This window comes from Gymnoscopelus microlampas (assembly GCF_963454915.1).
Source record: "Gymnoscopelus microlampas genome assembly, chromosome: 12".
Classification (NCBI taxonomy): domain Eukaryota; kingdom Metazoa; phylum Chordata; class Actinopteri; order Myctophiformes; family Myctophidae; genus Gymnoscopelus; species Gymnoscopelus microlampas.
The window spans coordinates 31549387-31575960 of record NC_139949.1 but is presented as its reverse complement, the minus strand read 5'-3'; the positions used below and the strand labels follow the sequence as shown (position 1 = coordinate 31575960).

The window sequence follows — 26574 nt, the reverse complement described above, 5'->3', positions numbered from 1 at the left end:
TTCTTTTACTTTATCATGTAGGGTCATTTGGTAGAGTAGTGCCTTTAGGGCATTGGTTCTCAAAGTGGGGTCCGGGGACCCCCAGGGGTCCTTGAGGGAGTCCAGCTAAATGATAGATTAGGCACCAAATGGACCCTTATGGTCTGTAACTCTGAGAGTGTACAAATGGAACCAAATGGACCCTAACGGGTCCATTTGGTTCCATTTGTACACTCTCAGAGTTAAATTAACATTGATTTCACAATATAAATTGCGGTCCAAGTGATAGAAATGCCATTACATGGGGGTCCGTAGCCCTAATGCATGTCAAACTGGGGGGTCCTTGAAATTAAAATGGTTGAGAATCACTGCTAGAGCTGTAAAAAACCTTCTCTTATGGGGGTCCCTGGCATATCTTTTCAAATGGGGGTCCGCGGGCTAATAAGTGTCAATTTAAGGGTCCTTGACATGAAAAAGTTTGAGAACCACTGCTTTAGGGAACAAGTGGATGTTGGACATTGGGCTGGGCTGGATGATACTGGTTGTCGGTTTTTCTGCGATTGTGTTTTAGTGGAATAAGAATGAATCATAGAACATTTGCATATTTTTTTCCAAATGTCTCCCTCCATGAAACAACAGCTTGATGACTGCTGGCTTTACATTCAGTCAAGACTCAGACATGCTCTCAGGATTTCCATTGCTGCCTCCCTTTAATAGGGTGGAAAAAAATACTGAAATAGTAGCATGTTTTTTTCAGTACTTTGACCCATCAGTTAAGAAAGAAAACCAAATAAGTCACGCAGAAATTAGATATCACCTATGGAATTGAATTGCAAGCATTGACTTTCAAAGACATGATAAGCAGTACACTGCACTGGGTACAGCATCCACCATCCATCCTTAAAAAGTCTGAATTTAGATAACCCACATAAGCTTATAAACATATTGTAGTATCACATTTAACAGAAATGGGCATTCAAAACATTTAAGAAACTTTTCTTATTTAAAAAAAGAAAACAGCAAGTCTGGCCAAATATGCAATCAGTGTAAAAGTGAGGTGTAATATATGATCCTTTCATTCACAGTATTATGAAACTTGTAGATAGAAAATACATTTGCGTTTTCACCAAACTTGTAATCTCAGCACCACTGGAAATTTAGTGTCTCAACCCCAGTGTGTTTTCAGATAATTAGCCTAAATAAAGATTGACTGAAATTCTACAGAATTTAGAGTCTTATCTATTGTACAGTTGTATTTCACTTCAGTGTTGACAAACGTGAAAAATGTAAGGACACATTCAACAGTGTCAAACTATAACCTAATTGTCTCCGCCAGGCCGAAAGGCATGGCGAGAGAGTATGTTTTACCCCCTGTCCGTCCGTCCGTGTGTCCGTGTGTCCGTGTGTCCGTCCGTCATTCGATCTGTCTGTGTACAGCTAATCTCTGGCACCGTTGGCTTGCTCGCAGCCAAACTGTGCACACATAGTCCCTGGATACCAGAGCAGAACCTCTGCCCCAATTTTTTCACAGGGGCCTGTTATAGCGCCACCAGGAGGCCGATTTGTGCAAAACACATTTTTTGACAGTACTACTACAGATTTTGTCCAAAAATCCCGCAAATCGGTACTCAGTATCTCTATAGTCATTAAACGAAACGGGTCTTTCAGATTTCTCATATTCCATCCTGATTGGCTAAAAATGTCTTCCAAAGTTTGCAGGAGTGCTCCGTTTTGAACAAAATGCCTCAAATCATGAACACAGCATGCAATTTCCGTGAAATTTTGCACGCACATTCCCATTAGGCCGAGGAAGAACTACCATTTGAACATTTTCAAATCAGCCACATGGTGGCGCTATACCAGGCCGATTCGTGTTTTTACCTATAATTGCACCGATCTGTGTAAAACTTTGTACGCACACTCCCTATAGGTCAAGGAAAAACATTTGCCCTGCATTTTTCACATCTGCCTTTTATAGCGCCACCAGGAGGCCGACTTATGTAAAACACATTTTTTTTATACTACTCCTTCAAATTTTATCCAAATGTCACGCAAATCGGTACACATGATCTCTATAGTCATGTGATCACGACGGATGTGTTTGATTTTTTATATTCCATACTGATTGGCTAAGATTGACATATAAAGTTTGCATTATTGGCTTGTTTTGAACAAAATTCCGCACATCATGAACGCACCGTCCAATTGCGCTCAAACTTTGCACGCACATTCACACTATGTTGAGGAACAAATGCCACCCTTTTAACATTGGCCTGTTATAGCGCCACCAACAGGTCTAATTTAGCGAAACACATGTTTTTAACAAAATGCCTCAAATCATGAATGCAGTCAGTGTCCGATTGTCGTGCAAGGCCTAAGAAGAAATGGCACCCTTTTCACGTTGGCCTATTATAGCGCCACCAGGAGGCCACAATAGCCTATCTGACCTGGCGGAGACCTGTGCTCCGAGGAGCACTTTTTCTAGTTAATTAGTGTCTCAAGTTGTCCATTCATTAATAATCCTCATTGGTCAAATGAATTCTTAGTGCATTATGTGCCATCTAGTGGTCAAAAGTATGTTTCTGCTGAATGCAATGGCTTTGTAACTAAAGGAAAGTCTAAATACACACATGATAATACACATCAATACATATCATTTATGTGTGTGTGTGTGTGTGTGTGTGTGTGTGTGTGTGTGTGTGTGTGTGTGTGTGTGTGTAACCGGTGGAGCTTTGTGTTGTGCATTATGAAGAGGCCAGGATCTCTTTTGGAAACATGTCTGTTTATTCCGATAAAATCCAGGTGTCTCTCTGTGCAGCACCTCTCGGCAACTAAATATAATATAAAATACAAAATACCTGACAGAAGACAATAAAAACAAAAGATGTCATCCAGATGTCTACAAGTATAATAAGGCAATCACACACACACACACACACAGTCACACTCACACACACACACGCACACGCACACGCACGCACACGCACACGCACACGCACACACACACATGCATTCACGAGCTGAGCCATCGTAGACACCTGCTGCAAAAACTGTTCTTTTAGAGATGCACCGTCCCAACTGCCCAGCAGATCTGAATGTCATGTAAGCCTCAGCTCATCTCCCAGGTCGAACCACAGTCTATGGGTCGAACCACCAAGCAGTGATGGAAGAAGTACTCACACATATACTCTGTTACAAGTAGATGTCCTGTACTTGAGTAAAAGTACAAAAGTATCTGCATCAAAATATACTTAAAAGTACTCATTGTGCAGAATGTCCCATTTCACAAGTTCAAACTGTAGAAAAAAGTATTTTGAAAATAGCCAATCTACACACTCACGATGTCCTTGTGGGCTTGTAGATCTGCTATTTTCAAATGGCCAAAATATATATATGGCTGAAGTGGTTAGTGTGTTTTGTAATAATAATCTAAATCTACAAAGTAACTAGTAACTAAAGTGTTCATATAATAGTGGAGTAAAGGTGCAATATTTGCCTCTGAGATGTAGTTAAAAGTATTGAAAATGGGAAATACTTCAGTAAAGTAAAAATTCCTCAAAAGTGTACTTAAGTACAGTACTTGAATAAATGTACTTAGTTACTTTACACCACTGCCACCAACCAAGCCATGCATTGTCCACTCCAGACTCTCCATGAGCTTTGCTTTTGTGAAAACCTAAAAGCTCAAGGACTTCCAAACAACATACACAATCATATAATTCCTGAGTAGCAGCAGAAGTGATATAAAGCGATCTGAATGGTATTCATGGCCCTCCATGTAGCATTTAAAAAAAAAACATATATACAAATAAAAAACTAAACGTATGCATTTATTGACTACTTTTCATGTTATTATTCACCCACTACTAGCATTCCATGATTGCTTGGAGAATGGCATTGTTTCGCTGGAGGGCTCTAACACAAAGCACCAGGTGGTCACAGGCAGAACTTGAGAAAGGAGGAGGCCATTCAGTAGCCTGTTTGCTAAACAGCCATAGCTAACATTAGCTAGCTAGCTGACGAGCGAGCTAAAAACATCAGTTAATCTAATGTCGTCTATCTTACCAAGTGATGGCAAACGAACGGTGTTCGCAAATCGAAGCTGGTGAGTATCGAACTCCAACTTCTCTAATTAAAAATATATATGGTGTATTGTAATATATATCAGTTAGCCAGCTAACCATTGCAGCCGAATGCTAGCTAGCATGGCTGGCCATAATAACCTTAGTGCTCTGAATGCATCCTCTTTCCTATTCCAGAGTTGTATTACCTCGTTGCCAGATTCCTGCAGTCTGGACCGTGTAAAAAATCAGCACAGGTAAATATATTAATAGAAAAATGACAACTCGTGTAGATCGATCTTAAAAACATAAGTCTGAACGTGTAGCTTCGTGTGCTAATAACTAACGTTAGCACCGTCTGTGTTCATAGATTCTAGTGGAAGAACTGGAAGAGTATGAGGTGAGTTAAAGCTGCCCTTTCTGTGTTTATTTCTCATGTGTGATTTCCGTACTCCTGACTTTTTGGTCACATTGTACTGTTTGGATCATTAGCAATGCGCTCAGCAGAGGAGCTGCTGAGCTCGTTTACAACATTGTTGTATCGGTTTTAACAGCTCGTTTCTAATTTTAAATAGTTGATTCCTAAACGATGGAGCTGGGACGGGAAGATATACAGACGAACCTTCGAAGACTGGGTGAGTGTAAATTTGCATAATTAAGTTTATTATATAATAAAAACGAGAGTTGGGCTTTTAATTTCTTTTTTTTTTTTTTTCAACATGATTGACCTTTTAGTCTTATGTTGTGCACCCGTGTGATTGCGTTTGTTATTTGTCTTTTTAAGCTTTTATAAAAGTGTAGGCCTATAGGTGATAATTTTATCCAGGATTATCTATTGTGTGGCGATCTCAGGCAGTGTTGCCAGGTTTTGTGAGAGAAACAAGCAACCAGGTCTATGAAAACAAGCCCAAAAGAAGCCAGCCCTTCGCCCTTTAAACAATTACATTCAATCGCCGATCTGCAAGTCCACAACGCGCTGTGAGCTTGTAGATATGCTATTTAAAAAAAGATCTAGGAAGAAATGTAAACAAAAAAGAAGGAAAAAAAAGAGGAATATTTTTTGAAACATTTTAAGAACACAAATCTTGTATGGGATCTCGGGCACAACATATTTTCAGATGGTGGTCATCAGACAAATACATGTTAATTTGGGGGTCCTTGACTTGAAAATGTTTAAGAAGTACTGGTTTAAACAACATTAGGAAACGAGCCCAAATGCGCAACTACACTTACGAAACAAGCCCAAAAAACCGCAACCCTTAACTTTACAGAAAAACAAGCCCAAAGTCGCTTAGAATAAGCGGATATGGCAACACTGCTATCAGGGGACGAGGGGCGGGTCTAAGGCTAATGCTAAAGTAGGGTGCTGCGGATGGACATAGAGGCTGTCAATCTTTACAATGGAGCCAATCAAATCGCAGTTACCGCTGTAGAAAGCGGAAGAATTGGAAGGGGAAGCCTTTGATTGGCCCTGATCCCTGATTAGCATTAAGCAACTGTGTGCGTGGGCGTGTCATGATGCGAGCATGTTTGTGAAAGAGAATGCTTATGTATAAGCTACATAGAGTTAGGATAAGCTATTATCATGTTTTATATTTCCCCCCCACTCCATTTGGCTATTATGGAGTGGGGGGAAATAACAACATGAAATATACACACATACATGAAGATGTTTAAACAAATTATAAGTAAATAGTGTTTTACAAGCTTAGCACATAGGACTCTTTGTTCCCAAAATGTACTTTTGTTGTAAAATTACTAAATCAAAGAATTCACTTTTGTTCAAGCTCCATTATTCATAGAGGGGGCAGAGAGAGGGACGGCAAGTGGAAGAACATAGGCAAGAAACTGGCCAAAAGAAAATGTAGATTTATAATGCATAATATTGCAGGGGTATTCCACGTTTTCAGGCCCTTTAGCTGAGAGAGAGATGAAGCAGGGATCCCCACTACATATTGTATACAATTGTGTTGCAGATTTTAATAGATTTCATAGATGGCTTCATATACTTGTTTGAGGAAGTTAGACAGCATTATAGTCAGTGTTGTGCTCATTCATGTTTTTGTTTATTTGCACATGATCTTTTCTATTATTATATTAAACCCTCAATACTTAGTCAACTTTACCTTTGGCTCTCTAATTGGTCTGCTCTTTTTTCCCCTCTACCCCAAACCTCTTTGTCAGATCTGCTAATTCTTTGCAGATCGGCAAATGGTCACCGCAGAATAAGTATGCTAAGGTTCCAGTGGTTAATGTAAAAACAAACTGGCAATAATTGTACACTAAGCCTAGAAAGGTGCTCAGATGTGCCAGGGGACTGGCACTGCGGGCAGTTGTGAAAGCGATGTGGGAACTACGTACATGATTGCGCAAGGCTGCCCAACATGTGTACCTAGATTCACCAGTATGTTGTGGCGATACATCATTATAGGTAATAAGGGTGCGCAATAGTAAGCAGAACTGGTACCACTGTACCACTGAGTAGTACCCAATTCAAGCCCTTTCTGTAACAACTTAGTCATCTATGTGTAGTCCAATTTCCAGACATAGCCTAAGAAACATTTGAACACATCCCCTCCACTCAACCAGCAGGTTTCAGTGTGGCAGGGGAGGCTGTGTAAAATATTATTTTCAGACAAGAACCGATAGGTGAGTCCATTGCCAGGATTTCATTTTATTTATATATTAAATTGGTATTGTCCATTTTCTGGCGTTAGCCACAGCTCCACAAACCCCTCAGTGATGGTCAAAGATTCATCAGAACACCTGATAAATTTATTGCGAACGCGGAAGGAGGCGCGCCTCCGCCCAAGTGGAGCTTACTATGAAAGTCTGCTCGGCTTGTGTGTGTGTGTGTCTCTCTGTCTGTCTGTCTGTGTGCAGTGCACTGCCTGGGTGCGGCCAACAGAGTGCGCCAGAGTGCAGCTACAGTCAAAACACAAACACACACACACACACACACAAAGTCTGTAAATATACAATATTTTCGAGCTGCGTTCGCTTCCAGCGTTCGCGCGTCTTACTTGTATATATTCTCTGTCATGTACTGAACTCTCATTAGAAGAGTTGTTTTAGGGTCACGCTTAACCTTATAATGCAGGAAGGAATTTGTACCAGCCATATAAACTTGTTGGCTGTTATTGTGGATCATTAATTATATTGTTTTGAACTAATTTCTCTGGTATGCAGGTGATCTCAGACTGTATGAAATCTGTTTCTCTGACTTTCCTAGGTGATTGTCAACCAGCACATTCCTGCCGACTACCTGCTGCGTATATGTCAGCAGATTGGCCCGCTTATAGAGAAGGAGATCCCACCTAGCGTCCCTGGCGTCCAGACCCTCCTGGGTTTGGGAAAACAATCCTTGCTTCGTACCACCAAAAGTGTGTGATCTTAAAGTCCTGTTTGTTCTGTATTAAACTTACAATAAACCTACAAGCACAGTTTATTCTTCTTACAAAAACAATATTGGTTTGTTGAAAGCAATACTGAAGTTGGTTGTCTCCAAAATAGCTAACCTCATGTCTATTGATCTGCCACCTATTGTACTGTAGGTTGTAGCCATAAAGTATGCACTGGCTCAGCCATTGCTGCACTCCACCGAGGGCGACCACCAGAACCACCAGTCAGCGATGGAAACCCTCCCAGTGTTGGTATGTGAAGTGTGTTTTAATTTACAGACAATGCCATGATCAAAAGTGCTTAAGCCAGCAAAGCAATCTCTGGCCTCTATCAATTGCTCTTTTCTATATTTATCTAGTGTCCACCATGGGCGCTCGCCAGGCCACAGGCACGGCCCGATTTGACCACACCCTGCCGTCTTCCACCTACCAGTGTATGAAGATACACAAACGTATCCTGGGTCACCTTTCTTCAGTCTACTGTGTAGCGTTTGACCGTACTGGACGGCGAATATTTACCGTGGGTCAAGGTTTCTTTCTTTGTCATCTGATTAAATGATAATCAGATTTTTTTTTTGTTTTAACTTGTCATGTGGCTGTTTTGTTTTATCAGGGATCTGATGACTGCCTGGTGAAAATTTGGGCTACAGACGATGGCCGGCTCCTGTCCACACTGCGTGGCCATGCTGCAGAGATCTCTGACATGGCTGTGAACCATGAAAACACTCTCATTGCCTCAGCCAGCTGTGACAAGGTCATCAGATTGTGGTGCTTGCGAACCTGTGCTCCCATTACTGTTCTGCAGAGCCATGCTGCCTCCATCACTTCTATACAGGTCAGATTGTTTTTATGCTATATTTTAAGATTATGCTCATTCAGTAAGGTCTATATGAAGGGTTCCCATTTCCCAACAGGTGACAAATTGTGGACAGAATTTGTGAAACAATAAAGCTTTTGAAACAACACTGGGCTTGTCCCAAATCCTTATCTAGGTCTTTAATTCCCCATCCAAAAAAGTGGAATAAAATACAGTTACATGTGATAGCTTTTTGTAATTGAGATCAGTTTTAGATAAACTCTATACTGTATGGTACTATAGAGTCTATACCAATATGCAATAATAATCTGATTTCTGGCTATTTTCCATAGTCCTGGCTCTGAACTCTTCTGCTCTACTGGTTGTCTTTGCTTTCCCACTGTACTCAGACTGTACTGGCCCCCCTCTTTAGTACCCCTGTCTAAACAATGCTCAGCTAATACTAATGCTACCTGGAAATGATCTCCGTTTTAATCTAGGCAGCCCATCAGAAACAGTTTCTGGTAACAATAAGTCAAGAAATAGGCCATGCAGTTGCTATCATTTACAATAGGTAGTTTAAAAATGTCTTTATTATTGAACTCCCTATTGTATGCTTCTAACAGAGTGTAACACAAAAGAGACTCTGAATGAGATAAATGCAAGAAAATGTTCCAGCGGCATGATTCACCCCTACTGCTAGATGCATCTACAAGTGCATGTAGATACAGAAAGGTGCTATGCGCAGCACAAGGCTAATGCTCTATAAGTATCCACTTATTTTCATTTGTACACCCTCAGAGGCTCCTTACAACACTAACACAAACACAGTGCAGTCTAATCTCACCGATTTTTAACACACCAGCAATCACACATCACAAACAAAATGCAAATATAAAATGATAACATAACAACAGTATTCGCGACTTCTGACCTTCCAAGGAGTCCGTTCATGGACTATCTGTTCATGGCTGTGAAGATTCTCTGACCAATCAGTACTCGGCAGAGTTTCACATCACCTTAGGTATCAGCTTAGCCACGCTTGGCTCGCATGGAACGTTGGGTGCGACAGCACAAAAAAGTACCTACACGTTACTGGTACCTTATACCAGGTACTAATGGAAAGGCAAAAAATTAGGATAGAGCCGTGGCGTGCCGAGCCAGGACTATGCAATGGAAAGGCCAAAGGGGCTATTTGTTTTACGGGGAAGGTGATTGAGATACCTAATATATAAAACCCTTAAAATTAGGTGTGTTGGGTAATGAAGCCTTTGTGAATTTTTGCACTGACCCTCAGTTACTGGTTCTCTGCCCTTAGTTCTGTCCAGCAGTTAAGGGGACAACACGGTACCTTGCCTCCACTGGTGCAGATGGCATGGTGTGCTTTTGGCAATGGCATTCGCTCAGCATGAAATTTAAGTAAGAACTTGTGACCATTGCCCACTGTTATAATATAGAGTACAGTTATTGCTGTTTTACCTGTGGTTCAGCTGAAGTTTTTTCAAAGCAAGTCAGTGTTTCCTCAATGTTACATTTCTCCTCAGTGATCAACCATTCAAGTTTGTGGAGCGTTCACGTCCAGGTGTACAGGTGTCCACTTCATCCTTCAGTAGTGGTAGGTGGTCAGTCACTCACCTTGAATTTACATTGGTCCTGTTTTTATATGCATAGATTATATTTTATTCCAGATGTATGATTTAAGCAGGGGTGTCAAACTGGTGCAATCCATTTATCAGCTTAATATGTATAGTGCCTGTGTGTCTGTGAGCAGCTAATCTCAAGCTCCACTGGACTGATCAGTGTGAAACTTTGCACGCACACTCCCGGTACTAGGCCAAGGAAGAACCGTCACCCTAAATTTTCCAAAACAGCCTCATGGTGGCTCTATAACAGGCCGCTTCACATTTTGGCCTATAACTCTTGAACAGTAGGTTGTACAATCAAAATAGTTTCCCCTGCATTCCTTTGATCATGACGCAACTCCCATTTAGGCCACGCCCATTTCCTTTTCTTCAAAACTCACTTTTTTGTTACTACCGTACTACTCTTACTCTTATCTTGTCCAAAAAGTACACACTATCTCTGGAGTCAAGTGATCATATCGTGAATTTGTTACATGCCTGCCCCTGCTCTATAGCGATGATTACTAGAGAAGTATAGAGTTAGTTCACTCTTATTTTACCAAAAACTATAACTGACCTTTGGGGCTACCAGTACAACCGAAATGGCATTGTATTTTTTTTTTAATCTCTCTCCCATTACAACTTTCCTGTAGCCTATGACTATAAGTAAATACCAATCATAAAATGAATGCTGGCTGAGAAATCTTCATAACAAATGAAATCCATGAAGTGAAACATGTAGTAGTTATAGCAGAGAGCCACATGAGAATGTTTAAAAATACAAAGGCAGCTGCACGCTTGTGTGAGCTTTCACGCTTGCACAACAGGTCTGTCCTCCATGAAGCCATATTTTGCCCTGTGCAGCTGCAGCAGTGGGATCTTGTGCTCTAATTGGCTGATGGTTTATGTCCATAGTCTCTATTTTACATGGCTCGTGTCTTATCATGAGTTTGACACCCCTGGTAATAAGACACAGTTGAATTCAGCAGTGATTGGATCTTGCCTTGGCTTTCTAACGCAAAAGATTTTCTTGCTGAATAATCCAAAGTCCTGCTTTTCCCACACATTGTATAGTCCCACACATTGTAAGGCCTATGAATCCTTGTAACTTCAGTCTTGTCAAGAAATTGGAAAAAATAGACAACTAGACATACCCGATGAAGTTGTGCTTGTGTGTTCATGATGCTGATCTTAGGGAAAGTTGCATAACGCCATGATCAGGTGTTGATTACTGTGTATGACTAACATGTTTTATGGTCAATGTTCACAGGAGGGATGTTCCTGGCTACTGGTGGCACAGATCATGTGATCAGGGTGTACTACCTTGGTGGTGAAACTCCCATGAAGCTCTCTGAGATGGACGCACACACAGTGAGAAAATAAACAAAAGAAGTGCTGATTGCTAAGCAAATTTGTAATTTTATAGTACTAACTTTTGTTATGTTTATGTTTTCTCTTTTTCTAGGATAAGGTTGTAGTTGTCCAGTTTTGCAATAACAGCGACAGGTGAGTGTGTGTCCTGAATATCTGTGACGGTATCAACCCTCATGATGTTTGTTGTTCTTGAATTCTAACTGGTGTGTGTGAATGTTTTTTTGTGTGTATGTATGTCCTTAGCCTAAGATTTGTGAGTGGCAGTCGTGATGGCACCGCCAAGATCTGGCAATACCAGCAACAAGAATGGAAGAGCATCACTTTAGACATTGCTACCAGGCTGCCAGGGTAAGTTAAGTGTTTCAGATAACTGCGTTGTGAACTTCTACCGTGTCAAATATATATATATTTTTACGGCCAAAAGGTTTTTACGTCCCTCAAAAGTGGATCAAAACTCATGCTGCTATGTGGATGAAGAGGCAGCATAGCCACTTTTCGCCATGAAAGCCTGAAATGCCTTGGGAAGTAAAAGTGCACAGTTTGAACAGTGTGAACGTTGGTTGTAGTTAAAAATCTATGCATGTAAATCATATTTTGCCGAATCTCTTACATACACCAACATTGTTCTTGTGAAGCACTTTTATTCGTTTAAAGATTGCTGTTTCCAAGTGATGCGTAGATCATTACCACACTAGGACATGCATGCACACAAGCAGCCAGTCTGTATAGTGTGGCTTCACCGCTGAACACCACATTGTGATTTGTGTAGTTTCATTTACAGACTGCACAAATTGGACAGGGAGACCGTGCTGATGTTAGTCTTATTTTCGTTTTTATACCATGATCCCTTTGACATGGTCTCCTTTGTAGTAAATTGGCTACTTGTGTGTGGTTTTAATTTTTGTGTCTTCCTCCAGGAGTGCTGTTGTCAGTGGGGATGATAAAACAAAACTGGTTGTGACCATGGTGGCCTGGGACCGCAGAGACCAAAGTGTCATTACAGCTGTTTCTAACTACCTGCTCAAAGTGTGGAACTCTACAACTGGACAGCTGCAGCATGTGCTATCTGTGAGTGTTGAATTGTCTGGTTGCCTGTACAATAACATGACTTTTTGTCTCCGCCAGGCCGAACGGACTGAAGGCTATATTTTCTCGTCAGTCTGTCAGTGAGTCAGTCTGTGTGTGTGTGTGTGTGTGTGTGTGTGTGTGTGTGTGTGTGTGTGTGTGTGTGAGCAGCTAATCTCCACAAAAATCGGTACACATTATCTCATGTGATCGAGATGTATCAGTCAGATTTTTCATATTCCATTCCAATTGGAATACGACTGTCTTCCAAATTTCATGGTCCTGGGTAGGCAACCCTGCCTGGCGGAGACCTTTTCTAGTTCTCTTTTTTTTCTTTCTGGGGAATTTGGGGCTTTTATTTCAATTGGAAGGTATAGAGAGACAGGAGTGCAGAGAGAGGGGAGTCGGATTCAATTCGGGTTCTCATGACTCACAAGTAGCATGTAAGGGCAACTGGCAGTGGTTACACCACCAGTCACCCCTATAACATTACCTTTAGCAGATTGGGGATTTTGTTTAACTTTAATAACAGGCACCCGACCAACCAGTAGGGGTCGCCTAGTGCAGCAACAAGGACATAATTCTGTCCGATTTCCTACTGGCTTCAACACTGCCGATTGTGTTCGTTGCTCGGAATTGAACCTGGGTGTCACAGGGACAGGGACACAGGGAGTTATCACAAGCTGATGTCCTATGTTCTGTTACTCTTCCAGGGTCATGATGACGAGGTATTTGTGATGGAGGCTCATCCGTATGATTCTCGCATCATGCTCTCTGCTGGCCATGATGGCAATATCTTCATGTGGGACTTGTCCAAAGGAGCCAAGATTCGTAATTTCTTCAATATGGTAAATGACCTGCAGTATATCTAAATATATATATATATATATATATATATATATATATATATATATATATATATATATATATATATATATATATATATATATATATATATATATATATATATATAGTTAGGAAAAGCATGACATTGGAACATATCAAATAGCAACACTTCGTCCACTTTTAATTCATATAGTCAAGCCCTTTGTCTATTATAACTATAGTTCATATTTAAATGAATTGTTTTATGTTACAGATTGAAGGACAAGGCCACGGTGCTATTTTCGATTGCAAGTTCTCAGCCGACGGACAGCATTTTGCCTGCACTGATTCCCATGGTCACTTGCTTATCTTTGGCTTTGGCTGCAGCAGGCCCTATGAGAAGGTGACAACCCCCCCCCCCCCACCCCCATCTAATGTTCAGCTCCTTCGTATTAACTCCACTTGTCAGGAACCATGATCACAAACAATAGTAATGTGCCCTTAACTCCCTTTCAGATTCCTGACCAGATGTTCTTCCACACGGACTACCGACCTCTCATCCGCGACGCTAATAATTACGTCCTGGATGAGCAGACGCAGCAGGCCCCACATCTCATGCCTCCACCCTTCTTAGTGGATGTTGACGGGAACCCCCACCCGCCTCACTTCCAGCGCTTGGTGCCAGGCAGGGAGAACTGCAAGGAGGAACAGCTCGTGCCCCAGCTAGGCTACATGGCTAACCGTAAAATCTGAACTTTCTCGTTGATCAAAGAATATGTTAAAATGTCTACTTTACCAAACGCTGTTGAGACGATGCTGACAGTGAATCTGTGTCTTTGCTGCTTAGGTGATGGAGAGGTGGTTGAGCAGGTGATGGATCAGCAGACGGCAGAGAATGGAGAAAGTATATTGGACAACATCATCAGACAGCTTCAGAATCAGCAAGATGAGCAGCAGGACACAGAGGGACCGCCTGAAGAGGCAGGGGGTACGTTACTGTGTTTACATATACAAATTGTTATGGTTTGATGTCCTGAGGGCTCATATAGATCTACATACTGATGGCAACGATTTAAACTCGTTGTTGGCGGCTTCCCTCACTAGAGAATAATCTCATCTTTCCATTACCAGCGGGCGAAGCAGCTGAGATGGAGGCCTCATCCCCTGTCATGGATCAACAGAGGGCCGGCCAGGGGGAAGGTGTGCGGCAGATGCCCCAAAATACTCTCCGTAGTCAGATGGCCACAGAAAGGGACCTGCTAGCCTGGAGCCGGCGAGTTGTGGTCACTGAGGTCCCTCGAGGGACTTTCAGGTGAAGCAGGCACAGCATCCATTAGATGGGCACTACACATTTTACACCCATATACCTTTTACTTCAGGGTCCCTAGGATGGATTTTTGTTTGTACTCAAAACAGCCACAGGCTACCTCACCAAGTCTGTTTGGGCGTTTTGGCTTGTTTCATATGGTCGTATTTATAGTACTTTCTTGTCTTTTTTTTACTTAGGACGATGGAGGACTGTAGACGAGCCAAGGGGGAGGTGGAATGCTCCCTGTACAATACAGAAAGGAAGAAGAAACGAGTGACCACCACACCTAAGGTTCTTATTGTCTGCAAAATGCTTTGTTCACACTGCATCACTGAGACTAATAATACATTTGTTGTCATTATCATTTTTAAAGTATGTCCTCTTGTACTCATGATCCTCTTTCTTTTGGATGGCAGACTTCAGGCCCGCTGACCAGGCGTATGAATTCCCTTCGGCCGGCAAAAAAGAAGCCGCAGCAGCGGCGGCGCCATGCCTATCAGACCCGCTCAGCTCAAGGCAGCCGTCGTGGCAACAGGAGTAGGACCGTCAGCAGCCCCCATAGTTCTGACAGTCAGATAGACTCGGACAGTGATGGAGAAGTGAGTGGGGCAGCATGTCTGCACTTAATACTTAAAGGAGCACTTCACCCATTTTCAACCTATCTTCGTATAATTTGTCCCCACTAATGCTCAATATAAGATGGCACTATTTCTGTCTACTCACTCTCAGAGGAGGACTGTGGACAGATCAGAAACTTGCCTACCAGTGACATCATCGGTAGGCAGGTTTTGTAATTTCAGACACCTTTTAAACGTATTACTCCTTATTACTATTATTAATGCAAGAACGATAGCTTCTAGTATTTTAGCATTCTAACTTTCCAGGAAGAGAAAGGCTGTAGTTTCTATTAGCTTGGAATCCCCATTGATGACGTCATTGGTAGGCAGGTTTCTGAACTGTCTATTGCCCACCTTTATTGGCATTAGAAAACATATGTTTACATTGCCAAAGCAAGTATCAAAAATATAATAAAAAACTATTTAGGAAAATGGGGAAAGTATGTACAGTTGGAGGGGGTACAGCATTGTGTTAAATAGAGCTATGTCACATTGCGTCATTATATACATGTTCTATATACAGGGTATAAAGCTTTTTGAGACAAATAGCAACAATCTTTTGCAGTCACTTTTGGGACAATTGGCAGCATTATTCTCAAAACTATTTAAATAGTATACAAATAAACCCTCACATTTAAAATGTCTAGAGGTCTACTCGGTAGAAATGCAGGAAACTCAATGGTTAGTAGTCCTTAGTTGACCTTCTTTTATCGCAACAGTTCACAAATCACAGAATGAGAAGACGTAAAGTGTGCCATCCTATATAAGCATTAGTGAGGACCAATTATATGACTATAAGGTTGAAAATGGATGAAGTGATCCTTCAATTAATTTAGAAGTTTGATAACTTAAGAAAGTCACCACACAAAGTGTCTAACAGACAATAATAACTTTTATCAGGCCACCCAACATAATACTGAACATTATTGTTTAAGCTGAATGACTGAATCAATGTGTGGGTCTGTCCACAGGCAGCGGAACAGCCGGCCAGTGATGCTTCCTCTGATGGTGAAGCACAATGGCAGAGGGACAGCAGTTCCAGGTAAACAATCTCAACTGAGTGATGTTCATATGGGCTGGCTCCTCCCTATCTGGCCGATCTTGTACATCGCCACATTCCAACTAGATCTCTGAGATCGGCTGAACTGGTCGCTCTGAGATCTAGGTAAAAAAGCAGGGTTGATTGAGCCAGGGCCCCAGGCTCTGGAATAGCCTACCCCTCCATATTAGATTGGTGGAGTAAGTTTAACAAATGTTTTGTTACATTTTTGTTAAAGGAGTAGTTCGCCCAAAACATTACTTAATTTCTATCAATTACACACCCCATGAAGACTTGAATTCATGGAGATGTTTTTGTTTTTGTTGCAGTCCTAAGCCAATAATTTGATGACCGGGTCATCGGTCAGTAGGAGACTCTTTGAGTCTTCAGTAGGAGACTCTTTGACTCTTTGAGTCTCCTACCGGACTCAAATATAGAAAATAAGTCATTTTTGAGGTGAAATACTCATTTGAATAGTTCTATATTCTGAAATAGCATTTTTCTATAGAGTTTGTTTAGTAACGGGTGTCTCCCTGTCACTCCAAGTAAACAGAAAATGCATTTTCCGATCAGGATACAAATTTTATCCAATCATGAGAGAGAACTCCTACAGGATACAGGAAGGACGAAGAAATTGGAAGCGATGACGCGATTTTGAAATTGGACTACTATAAAATTATAGTAATAAAAGTGTAAAAACTCTCTACTGATTGGCTGAAATTGGCAACCCGCCTGAAAATGTATTTTCTGTCTATTAAAGGGCTGGTGAGACGGGGAGACCCCTGTTATTGAACAAACACTCTATAGCAGTGGTTCCCAAACCTTTTCAGTGGAGACCCAAAAGATAAATTTGGTGTCTCGCCGGAACCCAAACTTACGAAAATACATAATGAACTAGAAAAAGTGCTCCTCGGAGCACAGGTCTCCTCCAGGTCAGCAATGTTTGGAATTCGCCAATCAGGATGGAATATGAAAAATCGGATGGATCCGTCTAGATTTGCGTGATGTTTGGACAAAACCTGTAGGAGTACTGTCAATTTTTTTTTTTGCAAAAATCTGCTGCCTGGTGGTGCTATAACAGGCCCATGTAAAAGATTTGGGGCAGAGGTTCTGCTCTGGCATCCAGGGAGTGTTTGTGCACAGTTTTGCTGCAAACCAATGGTGTTGGAGATTAGCTGTTCACAGACATAAGGACGGACGGACGGACGGACATGGTGCAAAAAAGACAATTAACCACTTAAGCCATATTTAATTGTGAAAATAGCAGATCCACAAGCTCGCAACGCGTCAGCTTGTAGATCTGCTATTTTCACTTTCTTATTTATTTATTTATTTTTATGGACATTTCTGAAATTCTTTTGAATAATGTTTCATTTTTGTATTGATTGATGATTATCAGAATATTGAGCTATAACATTTTAACAAAACTTTTTTAATTAAATGAATGAGGATTTTGTTGTGTAGCTCTGCTTTATAACATTGTATCACCTCACCACCCTTCTTTTCTCAGTGAGTCTTCCAGCGAGTATTCCGATTGGACAGCCGATGCCGGGATCAACCTCCAGCCCCCAAAGCGATCGAGCAGGCGGCAGGCACCCCCGCAGGCTGACAGCAGCTCAGAGGAGGAGGAAGGGAATGCAGACACTCGGGGAGAGGAGGCCAGGAAGAAGGAGAGCGCGAAGAGGAAGAAGCCCAAACAGGTTAAACAGGTGAGCGAACTAGGGGTCCTAGATGATTGGAAACATAAAAGCACAGTGCATTTTGTTTACCAGGCAAGATCATGTAACTGAGTTCTGATACTGAGCATCACGTTTTGCGGGTTGTCTCTGCTCAGAAACCCACCTCCTCCCTGGCTGGGGTCGATGCAGAGGAGTGGCTGCCCCCGTCATGGATAATGGAGACAGTCCCTCGCCGGTCTCCTTTCGTTCCACAAATGGGAGATGAGGTAAGAGAGCGAGGCACTACCTCAGTGAAACGGAAAAGGCAAAGTTCAAGGTCTCTTATTATTTTTTCTTCCAGTTATGACCAGCAACATTCATCCAGAAAGTGTCTTCCCCCTCACCCTACCCACAATGACCCCACCTTTACTACAACACTTAAAGGAATAGTAAAAATTCTTATTTTCTATCAATTACACACCCCATGAAGCCTTGAATTCATGGAGATTTGTTTGTTTTGACGCATTCGTGAGCCAATAATTTGATGACCAGGTGTATTTCCGGTGGGAGACTCAAAGAGTCTACTTTCAGTCTCCTACCAGATAGCCTGGAACCAGACGAATCTGCGAGTGCAAAAAAAAATTGCACTCTGCGATTTGGGTCTGGCACCGCTCCATAGAGAATCCATTTCCTGTTCCAGGAGACGTGGGGAACCAATCAGGGCTCAGTATTCGAATATGGGCGACTGTAATTGGTAGTTGGTTGTAGGTCTAACCAATTGCGTCGAGGGCTATTGTTTTGATCCCGCCCCTTGGGAAGAAAAACGTCCTCATGGAAGCACCAGACTCATATCCACGCAGTGATATAGTCTAGCAACGCCAGGCTACCTACCAGATACATGCATCTTTCTGCCGGTAATCAAATTATTGGCTTAGGAATGCGACAACTAAAACATCTCCATGAATTCAATGCTTCATGAGGTGTGTAATTGATAGAAAATAAGTAATTTCTTTCTAATTTACCTCCAACTTCCTCCTCCAGCTCATGTACTTCCATCAGGGCCACCAGGCGTATGTCAGGGCTGTCCGTAGGGCCAAAGCTTACAGTATCAACCCTCAGAAACAGCCCTGCTACAAGCTCAAACTCAGGGTGAGATCCACTGTTAATTACTTAACCACCAAACTTTACGTTCCTTCATTTTACCCTCATCGTAACTTGTGCGATTGTGCATTTCAGGACCAGGAGTCAGTGAAGGTGGTTGGCATTAAGTATGAGGTGGGACCTCCCACACTCTGCTGCCTAAAGCTGGCATTCCTGGACCCCATCTCAGGGAAAATGACCAATGAGTCTTTCTCTTTAAAGTGAGTGTTTTAAGGTTGTTGTATGACTGTTTTAACGATGAATGAATTCTCTGTAAATATTACGCGTTTCTATGGTCCTATATATATTCTGTTCCCATATTCCTCCAGGTACCATGACATGCCTGATGTCATAGACTTCCTGGTACTGCTGCAGTTTTACGATGAGGCAAAAGAGCGCAACTGGCAGCCAGGTTTGTCACTCCCCAACTTCCCTGGCTATTAACTTTGTGTAAGCTTTAGTGTTTAGTGTGATATTCACGCTACAACTCGTGTTGCATGCTAATCCAGTCCCTCCTCCTCCCTAAAAGGTATGCGATTTCGCAGCATCATTGATGATGCGTGGTGGTTTGGCTCTGTGGAGGATCAGCGGCCTCTGCAGCCAGAGTATCCAGACAGCCTGTTTCAGTGCTATGCAGTAAAGTAAGTTGTGTGACACTCCAACCTTGTATGGAGACCTGAGGGTGATTCTGACATGGACTGCATGGTTGAATAGCTTCATGATTTGGAAATGTGATGTTCACTCTTCAGGTGGGATAATGGTGAGAGGGAGAAGATGAGCCCATGGGACATGGAGCCTATTCCTGAGGAAGGTCAGTCTTGTGATTACCTCTGATCAACATTCAACAACACATGGCTAGAGAAAGAAAGTGATATCTGTAGTAGTTGAGATTGTCATTTACTTGCACATCTTGTGGTTTATTCTTTTAAAGCTATTGATGTCCTCAGTTTTAAGCCTCATACACATTTATGTCAAAAGTAAACATGTCATTTTTGTGTTACAGTACACCTTTAAAAATGAACTGCAGGCTGCAATCCATATAATTAATGTATATGTTTGTGATTGGTAGCTAAATAATCGATTCAATGTTGCCATAATGTTTTTTATATTGTGTATATCAGCCACGTTGCCAGAACAGATTGTTGATGGGGTGGAGGTGGCAGAGGAGGAAGTGAAGGCTCTACTCTACAGCCCCCAGGAGGGGGAATGGGGGGCTCACATACGGGATGAGGACTGCGAAAGGGTCATCCACGCCATCGATGACCTCCTCACACTAGGTAGGTCAATGGAAATAGAAGAGACGGATTATTATGTTGAAGTTGTCATATCCTCCATGTATCATATTTACTGTATGTAGTTTCACCAGCCGTTACTGGTAATGATTTGGTGTTATGGGTATGGGCTTAACTAAAGTCAAGTATTTAGGCGTTGGAGTGTGATTTGTTATTTTTTTTGTACACAGATGTAGCCAAAGCATTTGCTTTACCAGTGGACTTAAGGGACTACCCGCTGTACTGCACCGTGGTTGCCTACCCCACTGACCTCAGCACTACACGCCGACGACTGGAAAACCGCTTCTATAGGTCCCGTCCTTTTACCTGTGTTCCAAATTGTAACCAAACAACATCACACTGGGAGTCTTGAGTTAAGTTCTGAGTTTAAAATAACTGCTTCCTCTCCCTGCAGGCGGATATCGGCGTTAATGTGGGAGGTGCGCTACATCGAGCACAATGCCCGAACCTTTAACGAGCCACAGAGCCCCATCGTAGCTGCTGCCAAGGTGGTGACTGACGTGCTTCTCCATTACATTGGGTAAGACGCCAGTGAAAGAATGATCCCTCATCTTCCCTCATTAAGTGGGATTTTCATAATATTTAACCCTAAATGTGTCCATTATTATTTGGCCAGTGACCAGAGCTGCACGGACATCTTGGACCTTTACCACAAACTGAAGTCTGAGATCAGCAGTGGAGGAGAGGAGGAGGTGAGAAAATGGTGTTGCGTGAACTACGCTGCTAATCGACATCAGTGGCTGCTTCCTCTGATTGTTCTGTGACAGGGTAATAATATGCATTTGTGTGTCTTATCGTTCTGCAGGCAGTTGAGGTGGATGTGGACTCAGACACTCCAGGGACATCCACGGGCCGACAGGTAAAGTAGACTGGATTCTAGTTCAGCTTCATGCTTTATTAAGCCTGATGTATACTCTGTCATGCGCCAGTGTCAAACACTGAAAATTGCTACAATCCGATCTGAGCTGGTAGATCGGCTATTTTCAGCGCATGACACCGTCGTACGATGGTGTGTAAATTAAGTGATAAATCACACAGACACAAGCATAGCAAAAAATATGTAGTTCCTGCCTATGGATGACACATGTATAGCGGAAGAGTGATTTTTTTCTTTTTTTTTTTCTTCTTTTTTTTCAATAAATGATTCATACATTCCACTTAACTTAGAACTGCAACATTGTAAATCTTTGCTCATGAAGATTCATTCTCAGCTATGCCTTCTCTGTCTATCAGCGGCCCAAACCTAGTCCGAAGAAACGCGGTGTGGTGTTGAACGTGAAAGCATGGCAAGGCCAATGTCGGGAGCTGCTACGTCGTATTATGGACAACCCAGATTCAGAGCCATTCAAACAGCCTGTGGATCTCTTTGTTTACCCTGTAAGACACAGAAAGATAATTTCCACCAGCTACAGAACGACTGAATTCATAATACTGTCATCTCTTCATTTGATGTGCAATGACATCTAAATGTTATAAAATGCCTATCATAGGGTGTAAATCAAAAGCAGTGGCCACAACGAAACTGCTGTGATTCTCTAAGTTCAATTGTCTACTAAACATTACTTCTCTAAATCCTATCTCAACTCAGGACTATCGAGACATTATTGACACTCCAATGGATCTGGGCGCGGTGTCAGAGACACTGCTTGCAGGGAACTATGAGAACCCGATGGAGTTTGCCAAAGACATGCGGCTCATTTTTAGCAACTCCAAAGCATACACGCCTAACAAGAAATCACAGGTAGGCAATGGCCCCTGAGATCGTGGATATAAATGTGTCAAATCCCTCTGTGACAGTTTGATTCTTATGGTTCCCGGTATGTCAATTAAATCTACTTTCCTGTTTATTTCCCAGATGTACAACATAACTCTCAGCCTGTCGGCCTACTTCGAAAGGCAAATTATCCCCGTCATCTCTGACTACAAGTCAGCCATTCAGAATCAGCGACGGAGTCGCCAGAGACTCAGTTACAGGAATAGGGTGCCCAGCAGAGGCAGCTCTCCTGAGTCTCCTCCCACCAGTCCACCTCCCAGGTACTGCACCTGAGTCCCAACTCACTGGAGCCCCTTTGGCATTGGGCCTATCCACAGTAGAAGATTACCTCTACGTCATTCTTTACTCTATCTATATAAAGTATTCTGCTCGTGTAATCATTATTTTATCTTACTTTCTTTTTCTTTTCTTTTTTAATGTTCAGCCCGAAAGGGAAGCACAAGTCAGGGAAGGCGTCGAAACCAAAAAAATCCATGACCACCTCAAAGAACCGTTCTCGTCGGCCGAATGATGGTATGAATATAATGTTGTGGTGCAGTGTGTTTTTACGCGCCTCTGTGGTGTAGTGGTTTGCTAGTCAGCAATGTACATTCTTTGCTTCTCCTCTTTTCCAGTAGAAGCCAGGGACGAGGAACCCTCCTCTTCCAGTTCAGGGACGAGCAGTCAGAGCGCGGATCAAGAGCCATCTCGGCTAACCCGCAGCCAAATAACGCCAACTAAGAAGAGGAAATCAGGTATATTAGTTGCAAGGCAATCTGGGAACCCATTCTGTTAACACATTGATTGAGTGCCAAAAACGGTCCGGACCGTTTTTCATAATCCAAACGAGGAGTGCCAAAAACGGTTATGACCGTTTTGGGATTTTTTTTTCCTTCACAGCACCAGGAGATATCATTTTTTGAAGATTTAGACTCCAATCTACTTCCTGGTTAACTTATGACTTCAAAAGCCTGTATCTCGTGTGTACTTTTTTTTTTACTATGTTTTTTCGACTATTTTCAACTGGCTGCAACTATGGAACGGATCACCGAATGTTTTTAATTTTTTCCCCCGATTGTACGAGACCTCTATGTGTGTAATGAGGGGATCACCGTGAGGACGGTGATCACTGAAAATATTTTGTGACTACTTGAAAAAGGCTCAAAAATGGTTAAAAATCCAGGCACTGACTGTACCCTGTTTTAAAACACCCCTGGCACTCAATGTGTTAAAAAGAAGGAAACAAAAGATACCCCTTTCTTAGTCCACTTCTTCCCAGGTGCTTCTGTGTTTATTCCTATTAACAACAACACTACATGTTTAGTGCAGTGGTGCTGACAGATTCTGCTGTTAGCAGAATCTGTCTTGAAAGATTAGTTGCAAGGTGACATTACAAGAACTCCATCCTTAAGAGAAATGTACCTTATACATCAGAAAGACAATTAATGTTGGCATGTTTATCTGAGAGTTAGCTTAGGGCATTTTTTCCCGTAAAGAATGCAAATAAGCACTAATTTATGGCCCTTTGGCACAGTGTGCATCAGAGCAGAGGGGAGTTAAGTGTGATCTTTCCAACGTGGCACAGAGATTAACTGTTTGTTTCTTCTTTGTGTCAGGGCAACTGCTTACCAAGGCTTTGACCAACGGATCCAGCCAGAGCCACAGGCGAGCATTAATGCAGTCAAATGAAGACGAGGGACCTGAGTCCAACAGTGGGTCCTCGTCAGATTCATCGACTTCGTCTTCGTCATCCTCTTCGTCCTGGTCCTCATCCTCATTTGACCGCGAGGACGGCTCTGACTCAGAGATGGAAGGGGGAGTGGGAGGGGGAGACCATGACTACAGCAAGGCCCCCTGCGGATCAGTACCTACCCATGACTACAGCAAGGCCTCCTGCTTATCAAAACATAGCCAGGCCTCTAAGGGCCAGACGGCCACCTCAGGGAAAAGGAGGCACAAGGGAGGAGAGGACATCTCACAGAGGCCCAAAAGGTTGCGAGTACATTTCCAAGAACCGGAGAAGGAGGAAGAAGAGGATGAGGAGGAAGAGGATGAGGAGGAAGAGGAAGAAGAGGAAGAGGAGGAGGAAGAGGAGCAAGAAGAGGTGGAACAGAAACAACAACCACAGGAGGAGGTGGGAGAGGAGGATGAGGAGGAGCATGATGAAGATGAGGAGGAGCCTGATGAAGAGGAGGAGGAGCCTGATGAAGAGGAGGAGGAGCCTGATGAAGAGGAGGCGGGGCAGGGTGGGAAGGCGGCGGTGAACACTCGCAACCGGGGCCGCAGGACGGTAATGTATGGGGACGACTCTGAGGACGATGGCCACGGGTCAAAGGATGACCCCCTGAACCTGGGTAAGTCCCGCTCGGGACGGGTACGGCGCATGACTGAGAAAGCCCGTGTCAGCCACCTTATGGGTTGGAAGCAATGACACGTTGCCCTGCCAACCCTGCCCTCTAAAGCCCTATTTCTACTTTGTCACAGGACAGTGCGACAAAGTATAAACGAGGCTTACGGCTGAAATGAAGAGACTGGTGTCTAGAAATAAGTAATATACTGCAGGGATTTTTTGTTTTTGTTTCTTTATATATATATATATATTTATATATATATATATATATATATATATATATATATAAATATATATATAAATATGTATGACTTTCTTTTTTATCTGAGACTGACAGCTGGTGCTCTTGATAATGTTGCCAAGGAGAGCATCCCTCCCTGGTCTGTAGTAGTAACGGCTCCACAAGGACCCTCTTCAAAACTCAACGAACTCACCTCCGCCTTACCGCTCTCTGAAGCCTTCCACATGGGCCTGCTCTTCAACCTCGACGTCTTTTATTCTCCGCTGTCATTTTCTCTTATCCACTACTTTACCTGCTTTCCTCCCTACATCTTTTCCTCTCTCCTCTCTTCTACCTTCTCCCAACCCACCACCTCGGCTTTCTTTCCAGGTCACCAAAGAAAGGTTCAGAGATGCCAAAATACTGGTGCTCATGTTGCGTTTCTCAAGGAGTGTATTGGTTCTGGTTTTCCCGACATATACCCCGCCTTGATAAAATAACACCCGTTTGTTAGTGTGTTTTTGTAAACTCATGCCCCACATTTAAAGTATTGCATACAGTAACTGATGTCAACTTTCCGCGTGTTTGCTATATTCTCTAGCATTAATCTTTTGAAGAAAACCGTCTGTTCCTACCATTAATTATGTTCTAGTTTTCGTATGGACTCTGTCACACGTTTGCAGCTCAGATAAGGAGTGGGCACTAGCAATACTAAGTAAACACAGTGACAAGCATAATCATTTTAATAGAATACTGCAACTCCACAATGAAAAAGAAACCTAACCCCAAATCAGACAGTTTGACCTCCTGGGCCATTGAATGTTAATTGTCTCCCCATTTCCCTTTGGTTGCATACACTGTTTCATAGCATTATGGTATGTGGAATATTTGGCCTTTCATCATGTGTCATTGCTTGTCCTCCACTATAGGGGACAAAATGAAATGGTGGTGGTGTTTTCTTCTTCTTGGTATAAAGGCACCACATGGTATTGGTCTTGCTGTAATCCACGATTGATCCGACATCAGATGCATCCACCCACAGTGGCTTCCATGGCACTGTCTCTGCTCAGCATGTTCAAAAACAAAGGGTTACCCACGGCCAACTCTTCCACAGAATTTATAATTTTTTCAGTGTCTTTACTTTAACTATTCCTAAATAATGAGGAAAGGGACATTTTTGCACATGATCTACTCTATGTGGCAGCTGAGTGATAAATATATTGGATAAGTGACAAAATATGAAAAAATAAACCCTAGACTTATTGTTTTTTGTGAAAGAATGCTTAAACTGTGCCAGCATACTTGGTCCCATCTCGGATTTAAAAAATGTTTGCCATAATTAAAAGTTCAAATAAAAGAGACATTTATCCTGTTAGATACACCCCAACAAAACAAAAAGCTAGATATTGGTTTATTTTATGCTTTTATTGGGTTGGAACAGATCTAGCTGGCAGGTGACACCTGAATGATAAATACATGAAGTATAATTTGGGCTTATTGACTGGCCGTTGCCATGTTATACTAGCAGTTATTTGATCTGTTTGTCACACTATCTTGTTTTTTTTTCTGCCCATTGTATAACAACCCATTCACTGCAACTGCATTCTCTTTTATCTCTTGTTGCAGCACCATTTCCTTAAAAAGAGTGGTATAATTCATATGTGCAGTCAGAGTTATCAAATATCAGCAGAAATGACTTAATGTTTTACACAGGCTGTTATTTTTTCATTTATCAATAGAGTATGGATAGGGGTCACAATCTCAGAAATAAACTAAAATCAACGTTGGTCTTTTAGTTTCTCTGAGAGGTAGCATTAACTGGTGTCTTGGAACTACTCTGGTAGAGTGTGTGTGAAGGCTTCCATTGGGCCAAAATGTATGATATTAATATTTTGGGAATGTGTTATTTTCATATCTAATAGAAGGCTTTTAAGCTCACCTCTAAACATCTGATTGCGAACACAATGACATTCTAGGTGGGATAAACTTATGTGACTGTTTTTTTTTTTTACACAATGTTTTTTGATTGTATGCATTTTCTTTTTTAAATAAAGAAGTGGGTTTCTCATCTTG

The 26574-nt window shown here is 42.2% G+C and overlaps 1 protein-coding gene across 2 annotated transcripts; it reads left to right on the top strand.

Annotated features, from left to right (window-relative positions):
• The first annotated feature begins 3850 nt into the window (after window positions 1-3850).
• brwd3 (bromodomain and WD repeat domain containing 3) lies at window positions 3851-26574 on the top strand. Of its 2 annotated transcripts, none has more exons than XM_084073142.1 (40): window positions 3851-4084; window positions 4239-4297; window positions 4411-4440; window positions 4616-4675; window positions 7273-7423; window positions 7595-7693; window positions 7801-7961; window positions 8055-8276; window positions 9556-9656; window positions 9782-9852; window positions 11130-11230; window positions 11325-11365; window positions 11477-11581; window positions 12151-12301; window positions 13012-13146; window positions 13398-13526; window positions 13640-13865; window positions 13971-14111; window positions 14255-14435; window positions 14630-14723; window positions 14849-15031; window positions 16021-16091; window positions 17599-17797; window positions 17923-18033; window positions 18788-18895; window positions 18983-19107; window positions 19216-19298; window positions 19416-19527; window positions 19636-19697; window positions 20008-20163; window positions 20349-20469; window positions 20573-20698; window positions 20795-20870; window positions 20984-21037; window positions 21412-21555; window positions 21767-21919; window positions 22034-22212; window positions 22377-22465; window positions 22567-22686; window positions 23548-26574. In XM_084073142.1, the coding sequence occupies exons 1-40, from the start codon at window positions 4051-4053 to the stop codon at window positions 24360-24362; spliced, it is 5379 nt and encodes a 1792-aa protein (XP_083929268.1). In that variant the 5' UTR covers window positions 3851-4050; the 3' UTR covers window positions 24363-26574. The 2 variants fall into 2 exon arrangements, with proteins under 2 accessions (XP_083929268.1, XP_083929267.1); XM_084073141.1 differs by having other exon boundaries at window positions 22377-22484; window positions 22577-22686.